Source organism: Convolutriloba macropyga, chromosome 6 (assembly GCF_964194025.1).
Source record: "Convolutriloba macropyga chromosome 6, txConMacr16.3, whole genome shotgun sequence".
In the NCBI taxonomy this organism is placed as follows: domain Eukaryota; kingdom Metazoa; phylum Xenacoelomorpha; order Acoela; family Convolutidae; genus Convolutriloba; species Convolutriloba macropyga.
The window spans coordinates 47187003-47199663 of record NC_134473.1 but is presented as its reverse complement, the minus strand read 5'-3'; the positions used below and the strand labels follow the sequence as shown (position 1 = coordinate 47199663).

The window sequence follows — 12661 nt, the reverse complement described above, 5'->3', positions numbered from 1 at the left end:
AAGAAAACACAAATGTAAAAATTATGATATCATACATCATTAATGTCTTCTGGCAATTAGGAATCATCTAAATTCCTTTGAAACCGATCTAAATTGTTCTAAGAAAAATGTTCTAAAGGTCTTTTTAACTTTCAAAATTTTTCAACTCAGTTTTAATCGCGTGAAATATATAAGGACAAATTTTATGTCTTTAACATTTCTGTGGTAGCTACTGCAAAAATAACGCTGGGCTGTTTCCCATCATAGCCCCCGGCTTACTGGTCTTATAGGGTAGAACCCTCAATTACTGTAAATATACCATAATGGGGGGCTAAAATATTGTGCCTGGAATGGGATAGACCAGAACACTGATCAGCTAAAATGCTGATGTAAGATGGATATTACGGCAAAGTTATTTGAGTGTCAATTTTTCATCCACTTTGCCTTAAACAATCAATTCCGCTTGGTGAAATGTTATAGATGGGTTCATGAGTTGAACTATCAAGCAAACGGAAACAAAATTTTATAATTTTTGAATTTTTGCAATCACTACTGTATAGTTTCGTAAATTGTCTCTACATGAATTTTTTTTAATACTCAGATTTCTGAAGAACTGTAAAACGTCCCTATCAAGGTCGAAAATGATGATATACTATGTTTTTTATGAGGTACTGTGTGATCTAGACCAGGGAATTGTCTTATGCAACAAAGGAGCACTCACAAAGTTATATTAGCTTAGTTGAGATTTCCATTTCGAAACACTGTATAAATTATCCATAACAATAATGAATACAACGCTTTAGAGACATTCAAATAGGTCTATAGAGATGTCGCTTGACAAGAGCACTGAAAAAATTGAAAAAAGTTGCAGCGTGATCTATGTCTTCTTGCGTTTCACTCTGTTTAATTCGATGCCATAAAATCGCAGAAACTCGATGAACAAAAGATGAACAAAAGAAGATTAAATTTTATTTCAAAAACAGTTTCAAAAACTATGCGTAGTTTCATTTTTTTGTTTCTCATCAATCGCAAAAATAATTTTATTATCCCAAAAAATCTCATTCGAAGTTCTTTTGTAGAGAAAAATGCTGATTCGATTTTATAACAAATAGAATTTTTGTTTTGCTTTTTTCATAGATAGTTTTAAAAAAATTATCTGAAATTTATTGCATTCTAACGTCAATTTCAAGCAGCGTTTCCCATCAGTTTTTAATTCTCACGTTTGCACATTTTAAACTGTTCTCAACCTCTTTCTTTATGATAATAGTCAAATACCGCAAGGTATAAAAATGTCAAAATGGTTTAAAAGATATTAAGTTGCCAAAACGCTTCTAAATTCAAATAGTAGTCTAGAAAAAAGGAACTTTGAATATGCCGAGTGTATGATGTGAATATACTTGGAGTGTGATGTATTAGGGTGCGAAAATTCCTGGCAACTGATGCAAAATCAGTACTGAAACAGGTTTAAAACAATAATGTTAATTAGGCGTATAATTGCATGATCACTGTTCAGGATAAAATCAGGATAAAATCAGGAGTACAATTTTACCCCGAAAAAAACTTCAGGGTATATTTTGACATGAACAGAATAGGTACAAGTGTAAAAAGTCTGTGTACAGTTTCTGGATTTACACTGGTTCAGTACTGAAAAGTTCTGCGTGCTAAGTCCCAGGAATACTTTTCATTATTTGGCCCTGCTGAAATAATTTCAAGGCAGTGACTCAAAAGTTGTCGAATAACCTATTGCATTTATATCACATTCACAATTTTGATCACCATTATCAAACGTTCATTCAATTTCAATATCACTTAATTTTGTTCACTTTTTCACATTTTAATCAAATACATTTAAAATTTCTTCACGTGTCTGTTCACGCAGTGATGCTTATTTGTTCACGTACACACCCAATATTTACCCTTCATCATATTTTCACCTCAAGGGAAAGAAAAGGAATTTGGTCGGTGTTTTTGTGCTTAAAGTCCAATGAGTAATGTTTTCAATTTTACCCAAACCAAACTTGTACGCGTTTTCAAATGGTATCAGCAAATTTCGAAATGTACCCCCTGTTTTAAATCAGAGATGGTTATTGAGGGTCAAGGTCCATTATTGTATAAGATTTTGTGTTGACCTATATGTGACCGTTTGACCTCTACAGGGGCGAATCGGGCGCCGGCAAAACTGAAAACACCAAAAAGGTCATCTACTATTTCGCTCAAATTGGGCAAAATAGCGACATGTCCTCTAATCGACTGGGAAAGGTAACAGATGTTTACCAACAAAAGAATGCGGCTATAAGACTATTTATGGCTGCTGTACATTGAAATCATGGATGCGATCTAAACTTAATTTCTTTTCCTTCTTTTAGTCCACAGCTCATTACTAACCAATTAGAATGCATTATTTGGGTTCAAATCTTTTGTACGCATAATAGTTATAGTAAAGTTCCAGCCAAATTAAACAATTTTCTTTATTTCAACTTGCTCGTTCTTTCTGCAATGTAAAAAACGATCAGTTAAACTTCAACAAAGCTAATGGTGACTTTTTTAAAAAAAACTAAGTTTTGTTTTGAACCCGTAGGATGTTGGTGATAACTCTGCGCTTGCTGCAAACTAATTTGCATACTAACGAGTTTTAACTGTAAATATATTTAGAGAAAGAAATGACATACATAGATGCTTATGGAACACTATTCTAGTGAACAACATTCATTTTAGTGATAGATCTTGTTAACAGGAACAACCAACCAGTATGCTTCAAATACAATTTTTATGATTAACTTTTGATAAAATCTTTATAAATTCACCAGATTTAGCTTGCGTATGGTTGATCTGATATTATTCGATCACGTTGGGAATTTTTTTTTGCAAAAACTTGTCAAAACACATGTAATCACAATGATAAAGAATATATCTTCTGATGACTTTGATTTTTTGACAGGAGGAATGCATATTTCTGTAGTACTGCAAACATGCAAAAATTCGTATGGTATAAATATTTTTCAACAATCTTAACAAGATCTCCATAGTTTCCATACTCGTTGTTTCTGCTCCTAAAAACAATTCCATTGCTTATTTTTGTTTGCTATGTTTATTCCTTGTCTGTTTAGCCCTCACTCGAGGACCAGATCGTGCAGACGAACCCTGTGCTGGAGTCGTTTGGTAATGCCAAGACCGTGAGAAATGACAACTCGTCTCGATTCGGTAAATTCATCCGAATCCACTTCTCTAGCGTGGGAAAACTGTCGGGTGCCGACATTGAGCACTACCTGCTGGAAAAGGCTCGTGTCACTAGCCAGATGGAAGGTACGTGATATTTGGGTGTCTGCATTTTGTTTAGTTGGCTCTTTGGGAGAACAAATCAAAACACCCTATGTGCATCGGTTTAGCATAATTTTACCATATTTAATAGCATTCTCATGTTACCGAGTACCGTAATTCAGCAGTAGATTGAAAACGATTAAAAGTGCTTTTTTGAGGACGATATATGGCCGATAATTAAGATTAAATTAAATGAAAATTTCTGAAGATTATTTTTGCATTTATTGGCCTCCAAAAGTCTTTTAGGCTAAAAATTTGAATGAATGTGACAAGAATGATTAAGAAATGATGAAAAATTAGGGCTTTATCTATATCTAAAAGCAATTTTAACAGAGCTTTCAATGCATTCGTTTTTGGCATAATTTTAGTCTGTATTGTCTATATTGGAATTCACCGTAAATTTCCAAGGACGTTCAACTCGAACTTGTCGCTCTTTTTCACGGCCCCTTTTTCATCATGAATAAAAGAGAGGCAAAGTTAAAATAGGTGCCATTGTTGTCCACGAAATACTGAATAATCGCAAAAACAGAAAGATGCATTTTTGCTAAGTAATGATATCATCAACAAGATAAAAACAATCTTCCTTACGAAATTAAACTTTATTAAAAAATTTATTTTAAGTTTTTTCAGCATTACAAGGTGCGACAAAATGATTAGAACTTCAGATTAACGCACTGTAGAATAAATCAGGTAGGGCTAAATTTTTTCTAGAAAAAACTTAACCGTTCTAGCAGAAAAAATTCGGTAAATTTTTAAAGTGGGAATTACCATTCTATGCATTTTTGATTTGTGCAATTAAAATTCGGAGTACCGAAAGCATTTGCAATTCGCGATGTGCTGTCTGCAATCTGTTTCAATTACTGGCATTGATGTGAACTGATCATCAGATTTTAATGAAATTTAAATTTGTAAGATCTGACTTTTGAGGCAAATTTAGGAAACGAATGGCAATGTTCAAAATATCTGAGAACTGCATCGGAATGAATAGCTCTAATTGTTATTTTTCTTTATTCACATTGTTTTCAACTGTATCTTTATCTTGATGTTTCTGGCCCAGATATCTTCATTCGTGATTTATGGTGTTATTTTGCTAGCCTAAACAAATTGTTTTTGATTACAAATGACGTACCTCAGACCGAAAATGGTTTCTGTTAATTACAATTGGTAAACTTGTGTTTCATTGGGGGCATTATATCCTCACGGAGAATCGGTGGAGTTTAAATTTCACAATAACTTATACAAGAGATGAACTAGTCAATTTAATTCAAGCATAATACGCCGCGAAATCTTTTAAATTTCGCGGTTTCTCTTTTCATCAGTTTTTCATTTTGTGCGCCAACAAAATAGTCGGAGATATTCAGTGGATGCCTGCCAGATCTCTTTTTTAAATTAAATTTGGCAGAAAATTACCAAAACCATGATAAATCCATTTATCAGAGGTGCTTCAAAGCTTTTATAAAATTTCTATTACCGGCGTGTACCTGTACCAAATTTTTGAGTAAATTACTCGTTGTCATTACCAGATTTCATTTTCCTATGGGAATACATTGTGCGTGTGAAACATACTTTCAAATTTTGTGGAGCAAATGGCGGTGCCCTATATGGAAATTCCAGTCAGTGTTTTTCACTTTTAAATTGGAAGTTGAAAAAAGAAAACTGCTTTTCACCGCAAAATATTTTTGACGGAAATGAGTTCCGCGAAAAAATTGTGCGGCAGATTGATTGCCGTATAATTCCTCATTTTAATGTGTGAGTCATGTTTTTGAACCAGTAACCCCGCCCCCTAAATTGTGAGCAAGAATATATTTTAGTGAAAGAGCTGTATTATTTCTATTCTGACCAATAGTTGAATTATTTGTTTTTTTTTCTATATTCCACGACCATGTTTTAAGATTAGGGTTATGGCGTGCGTGGAGATTATTTACAGTAAGCGAATTTAGTTCATGTTTGGATGCATCCGAAACTAGTTTTCACGATGAGTAACTCATATCCTCATGCAGTAAGATAATGTCAATTAAACCGGACTGAAAGAAAGCCTAATTAGTAATTAATTTCGAAAATTTCTCGATCGATACTAATTGTGGACTAGGAAGATAGTTAGAAGTTTTGCAATTATCTCATTAACGAGAACAACTCTTCGTATTCGGTCTGAAGTAATTACTAAGAAATTTCTGGCATTAACGCTTTAGGCCTATTACATGGTCAAAAACATGGAATTTGGTAATTTATTTCAATGTGAAAAGTTGTTACACAAATTGTAAAGTGTTTACAACGTATTGCCTTGTTTCCACAAAACGCTAAAATTTTCGAAATTTGCCTTTTCGGACATTGGCCTCGTAATGTTGTGTAACTTGAAATTAAAAATGAGAAGTCAAGAAATGAAGGTTTTAACAAAATAGAAAGACAGAATACGCTCAAGGAAAGGCCAGCGTCGTGTTTATTTGCACGATTGTGATTGTACTCATTATCTGTATGTGTTGTGTGTTGTAGGCATGGAGAGGTGTTACCACATCTTCTACCAGATCTTATCTCCTGGTGTGCCAGGACTGAAGGAGAAACTGAAGCTCTCTGGAAAACCAGAGGACTACAAGTTCATCCACGATGTATGTACGCTTATTCTAAATCCGCAAGCACTATCTTCTTATCTTCTCAAATCTCTTCACCGTTTGAGTTTTTAAATCCGGATCCCCAAGTTCTAATGTTTTTTTTTGGTCGAAAGACGTTTTTGAGTTTTTTGTTTAGGTTGCACTGTGTGAATTATTTATTGTAGTAAATTTTGCTCGCAAAGCGTACTGCGGCTTAACTCTTATAAAACATTTTAATGAAGTTATGAGCTCCAAGTGCTTCAAGATATTTGATTTTACAAGATTTTACGAGTTTTGAATACTTTAACTGTTTTCTGAGTGGTCCACGATAGTTTCCTGTTGCGATTGGTGACTGTGTGTTGTAGGGTCAATACGTGGTGAAGTCCATCGATGATACTGAGGAGGCTAAGCTGACTGACGAGGCCTTCGACATTTTGGGCTTCGAGGCAGATGAGAAGGCTGACCTCTACAGACTGTGTGCTGGTATCCTCCACTTGGGTAACATGAAGTTCAAGCAGAGACCCCGAGAGGTCAGTTACCCTTTTCAAAGCGTTATCTTCATTATTTGTCAAATTCAGTTATGATCTCTGAAAGTCATTTATATAATTTGCTTCACCAAAAATCTCGTGCTTCCATCCACGTTATGGCTTAAAAATCAATAAAGCTTACTCGAACATTTTTTGCTGATTTTCAAATATTGAGACGGACTCTTGCAAGCTAACATCATTTATACGAAATTTTGTTTTTTTGGACTTCGAAAAGGTTTGGAGGTTTTTGCCACGTCTTAATTATTAACGGAGACTCGAAATAAAGCAATTTTAGCTGTTTTGAACACTTTTAAATAATAATTGAGCGAGCTATAAATCGGTGCTTCACTGATATTACGCACATATCATAATTGGAACTATTACTAGGTACATTAAATGATCTAACTGGATTGAAAATTGTAGGAAAACGCGGAGCCCGATGGCAAGGAAGATGCGGAGTTGGCCTCTGAGATGTTGGGAGTGAAGACTGACGAGTTGCTCAAGGGTTTCGTCAAGCCCAGAGTGAAGGTCGGCTCAGAGTACGTGACCAAAGGTCAAACTGTTGACCAAGTGGGCTATGCTCAGAGCGCCATGGGCAAGGCCATCTTCGACAAAATGTTCAAGTGGTATGTATATTCTCACAATAGAGTATGTACCTTAATAGTTGAGATAGAACGATAAAAGATCAACAGATCAACGTTCCTCTATTTTAAAGCACGTAAGCTCATTTAGTATTTGAGGCTGCAATAAGATCAAAGAGAAAAAGTAAGTGCCGCTATTAAGGGTATTTAAGATCACACGTATAAACATAGGCTATGATTTTATTTTATAAAAGAATAAAAATTTGCACTAAACTCAAAAATGTCTTAGCTAGTAGACAAAGACTATAAGTAGACTGTAATGTAAACAAATTCATATATTGTTCAAAAATAATTGCTGCATCCATTAAAAAAATAACTTCAAATTTCAAATTTAAAAACCTGCTTGGATACCTTGATACTTGCCATTAACGCGATTAAGAGACAAGACGAACAATATAATCAAATAAAACAACAAGCACTATTTACAACCAAAAGTCTATTTATAGTAAATTTATTACAAAATTTATTAGCTATATTTAATACTAAATTCATACCAAATTTACACCATATTTTTAAATGTCTAGGAAGCCGAATTGACCTGTCATTCTGTGAGGCTCAATCAAAAGTACACTAAAACAACGAACACAGGCAGAACTCAAAATTCAACGATCAATTTCACGCAAACACAGTGCGAAAGCTTCAAACGGCAAAATATTTGCTATGTAGTGTAATCTCATTAGCCCTCATTTGCAAATAAGTTTTATCGGTCAGTGATTTCGCTCTGATGTGGACAGCGCCCAATTACAATTCGAACAGTTTTTGGACCGTAAAGTTCCTTGATTAGATCAAAACTGGTCTTGCATTGCATGCTATTTTAATGAAACAAAAAATTGTTACAAATGTTGGCAAAGCAGCTAATGTGACAAGCAAATCAGTTTATCAAAAAAATTGATGAATTTTGGATAATTGTCGAGTTTTTTTTAGCAAAAAACCATTAGTTAACTTTTGATATCATTTACTATTTTTTAACTAGTAGCTCCTTAGGTAGCGAACAAGATTTTTGAAAAATAGAACCAGTCATAAGACTACAAAGAACAAAATGTGCTGGCAAAACAAGAATTCATTTAAGATTCCGGAAAAAAATTTGTTACAACCATAGAAACCATTAACTATACTCAGAATACAGAATTCGAAAAATTCCCCTCGTTATTTGAAGTTTTAAATAAAACGTCGTTGTTTATATTGGGGAGAGAAAAATGCAAAAAAATGGACAGAGCCAAAATACAATCCGTACCCTTTTCCAATGCAAAGATCAACTATGAGACCAAAGCTTGTCTTGCAATTGCTAATCGGCTGTTAGAAAACGTAATTCTTCAATGTAGCTGCGTATAGAGAATTTCGGTAAACAAAAATTTTAATTTATCGAAAATGAATTTTTAATTTTTGACGAATCTCGGTTAAATTAGTCTTAAAAGGCTTTAAAAATTCTCTTTTATCTTTAAACGTTAAACTAATAAGACCACCTTTAGCAGTTTTTTTGATAGTTTTTGGCAAATTCTATCAATATTTTAGCAAAAATTACGAAAAATTGTGAACAAAACAACGGAAGTGTGGCTAATGTTCACAAAATTGTAAACCACTATAACTATTTAATTCGATTATCTACGATTGACAAGCTATCTATTGGAACCACTCATCACTCCGTACGATGACTATATCGATCGGCGAAACTTGACTGAACAAAAAACCCAGTTGAGTTCCGGCTCCACTAAAGTGGATGGAACAATAAAATTTTGCAATGTAAAAAGCTAAGACAAGTTCATTCAATAAATTGCCGCGCCTTACAGAGTCTTAGAAGATAATTATTCGATCATTATCCGATTTCTGTGTGACCTTGCAAGATTGCATTGCGATCTTGCTATCTGATCGTCTTAGTGTGATCAGAGGGTGCTCATTGTGTAAGATCAGCAAGCTGTCAAGCTCTTTAAAAATATTTAGAAGTGTGAAAGTGCGTTTTTGGTCTGCAAAGAGTTTCATACTGAATTTGCAAATTAAACAAACTGTGCAAAAATCTTGAACTATAGCTGAAATATTAGAGCTTAAATCGCGTGAGACCCAATGAGAGGGGACTTTCATTGTCAATTGGTTCTTTTTGACTTACCCAATCAGAGGAGCGTTGAAAATATTGAAAAAAAAAACAATTAATGGACAATGAATTTAAATTAGAACCATGATAATGTTTAACCAAGTAGTTTTAAATTTAATCTGGATTGATACTGAACACTGAACTAAAGGATCCATAAGAAGTAAGAGCATACAAAATGTGTTCTTCATCAGTTATATGGCTTCACATACAACTGTTTACTGCTTTGCCGAATTTTTGTATGTTTCTGCGTTGTAGGCTGATCGGCCGTGTGAACAAGACCCTGGACACAGACATGCCCAGGCAGTGCTTCATTGGTGTGTTGGACATTGCTGGTTTTGAGATCTTCGACCTGAACACCTTCGAACAGCTCTGCATCAACTTCACCAATGAGAAACTGCAGCAGTTCTTCAACCACCACATGTTCGTCAAGGAACAGGAGGCAAGTCACATTATGACGTCACACATCTTTACGTCACTTAGTCGCATTCACGTGATAGTAAATCATTCAATATGACCTCGCCAGTTCTGCGAATAATTTTTGCTCGAATGAGGTCTTATAAATTTCTACCTGTCTAAGATGCCAGACAAGAAAATGAAACCGCTGTTAAAATGTTTTCAAGGTGAAATATTTAACACTACATTATTCAGCTGCTATTAGTGTAAACAATGAATGTCTCTTTCGAAAACTGGAAATTGTTTCAGTGCAATTTGAAGCCTTTTTGACTTTTTTTGCCGCCAAAGATGATCAGTATGAAGATTCACCTTCAACATGAAATGAGCAGCATCATAAGTTAAAGTAACAAAGTAAGGTAAGGTGTGTGTTTGTTTGTAGGAATACAAGAAGGAAGGAATCGTGTGGGAGTTCATCGATTTCGGCATGGACTTGGCTGAGACCATTCTGCTGATCGAGAAGCCCATGGGTAAGTAGCGCTTTATTTCAGTTGCACTCAAGAAGAATAAACCGAATTTATTATAGTACTGAGCATAATAAAATAACCACCTTCAAAACCTAAGCAAATTAACACACTACCCATCAATTTGAGTTGAAACTGAAGATCAGTAATGTGCATTCCCACATAATGTTCCACTGTTAACATGAAACCGTAAAATCTGTTTCATTACGTTGCCAAACCTACATTTTGTGCAAGCAAATTTGCTCGCAAATGTCAGCATTGTCCGCTCCCCCTTGTTTTAAGCTTAGATTTTAAAGTTTTTCGCGGACAACAGTATCAATAAGAGAAACTAGCTCAGATTTTCTCAAAGTTGAGAATATTTGTCACTAATATCCGTGATTACGGATTTTGCTGACAAGCGAGAAAGACTGACGGATCTGACAAGCGAGAAAGGCTGTCACTATTATCCACAAATTTATGTCGTAAATAGCCACGCTAAGGTATTTACATTCCGCGCAAGGCTTCTTAAACTGAATAAAGAAGAAAAAATGGGATATAATAGGTTTTATTATCAAAATGCAGTGGGGGTAATTATAATTTTAATCTGTCAAAGTTTTCAACATAAATTAAGGGTTCAAAACTTCAATCCGTCAAGGCTTCTGAAACTCATTAAGGAGAAAAAAGTGAGATATAAATAGTACTTCTTATCAAAATGAAGTGAGTGGTAATTATAATTTTCATCCGTCAAAGCTTTGAGTATAAATTTGAAGAGATTTTCCGCAACCTTTTGTCTCTGTTGCCCACAATTTAACCGCATTTTTTCCACGCGGTAAGTGGTGACAAAATGTCGTCACTCATGTTCGCAAATCCGGAAAAAGTTGATATGTAGGGTTGACGACGTAATGTTAACCTATATGCTCACCTAAAAAATTTTGAATGAACAAAGTCGTCCTTGTAGAGCGTGTCGACCAGTCACGATACAAACACTTCAATCAAGCTCCACGTTAAACAAGCATTATACAATCTACCACTAACGTTCAATGGGAATACTGGGAAACTGCCGTTTGAGTTTCGCAGTTTTTTAGCTCAACACTGATCTTATTTCTCACCAAATTTTCCTTTTTGAAGAGATGATGTGACTAAATCATTTTTTACGCAAAACGCTTTTCACAGTAGGTAGGGTAAAACTTACTGCGCCAATTTCAATTATTCTGCTTTAAAATCCAGTATATCCTTGATATTTGCTTGACCCTGCTAATGAATCAGCACTTAATGCTATATTACAACTTAATAATATATCAAAACTTTCACACCCCGAATAACTATTTTCTGTAACAGTCTGAGAACATTTTCTTGAAATTTTTTTTTACACAAACACACACACACATATATATATACATATATATATATATATATATATATATATATATATATATATATATATATACTTATATGCATGTACTTATATAAATATATATATATATATATATATATATATATATATATATATAGTTTATATAAAAAGTATAATTAGTTTTATTTTTATATGTATAGTAAGTTTCTGTCTTCAAATTTTAATGTGGTTTTGAAAGTTAATACGGTCACGGAAGATAAAATTAACGTCTGTCTTTGATCCTGGATGCTCTAAATGTAAGTTTTTTAGATATATATGCTGTGTCTTTAAGTTTTGAAAATGGTGAAATATAAATAAGGTTTATATGTCAAAATTACCAAATTCTATTTTCCCTATTGCCATTATACCTGATGCTATTATACCCAACATTTCATTCAACCAATGTCACTATGCCCAATGCCATTTTATCCAATGCCACTTAACCTGCGTTTTATGCCAAATAGTCGATCTGGTAATTTCAACAGTTTTAGAAGTTGTCATTAGGTAAAATGGCAGGTTGGTTTTAATGGTATTGGGTAAAATGGAATTGGGTAAATTGATCTGACACCAAAAATAAGTATTAGTTGCAAAATACTCACGAGGAAAATTAGCAGAATTAGATAGGAACAAACAAAATGATGACACAAAACTCTAGTCCTGAAGTGTTTGCAACAAAGTAATAGAAAACAGAAACAAACTATACAACAGATCGATATAGCCAATTAGCTCATAGTAAACAAATAGAACAAGTCTAATTTTTAAAATTTGCATCAATATGTCTTAAATATTTTTTCTTGTAAACATTGAGCATTGCGGCTGAATTTTGAAGTTACAGTTTTGAAAAAAACTTGATCATGAATTCAGCGTACAATTCAACTGCGTGAGCCTATCTCTGAACAGTTAAGAATATTCTAGAGCAAATCAACTTATTTCATTTAAGGTATCCTGTCCATCCTTGAGGAGGAGTGCATTGTGCCCAAGGCCACTGACATGACCTTCCTGAAGAAGCTGGAGGACAACCACGCTGGCAAGAGCAAGTCTTACGGCAAGCCCAAAGTGGGTGGAAAGAGCAAGTACCCCGTCCACTTCGAGTTGCATCACTATGCCGGAACTGTCGGGTAAGTGACTAGGGAGTGTTTACTCTTTCTGTTGTCTCCTAACACAAGGGGATAAGTATCGACAATGCTCTTCTAGTAACCCAGTGGTGGGGAGTTAGACAATGGAATGATTTTTTTTATT

At 34.3% G+C, this 12661-nt stretch overlaps 2 protein-coding genes across 6 annotated transcripts in view; one reads left to right on the top strand and one right to left on the bottom strand.

Moving 5' to 3' along the window:
- Window positions 1–12661, bottom strand: part of LOC142341716 (gamma-aminobutyric acid receptor-associated protein) — a 335133-nt gene that overhangs the window by 239636 nt on the left and 82836 nt on the right. The window lies entirely within an intron of this gene.
- LOC142341712 (uncharacterized) overlaps window positions 1–12661 on the top strand; it is a 58823-nt gene that overhangs the window by 11017 nt on the left and 35145 nt on the right. For 4 of the 5 annotated variants that reach the window (XM_075392873.1, XM_075392872.1, XM_075392876.1 and 1 more), the window contains exons 8-14: window positions 3087–3282; window positions 5788–5900; window positions 6248–6412; window positions 6833–7035; window positions 9392–9575; window positions 9969–10056; window positions 12363–12540. In XM_075392873.1, coding sequence (XP_075248988.1) covers window positions 3087–3282; window positions 5788–5900; window positions 6248–6412; window positions 6833–7035; window positions 9392–9575; window positions 9969–10056; window positions 12363–12540 — 1127 coding nt within the window. Of the gene's footprint in view, window positions 1–2135; window positions 2239–3086; window positions 3283–5787; window positions 5901–6247; window positions 6413–6832; window positions 7036–9391; window positions 9576–9968; window positions 10057–12362; window positions 12541–12661 lie in introns of all 5 variants that reach the window. The other variant, XM_075392874.1, reaches the window with a different exon arrangement.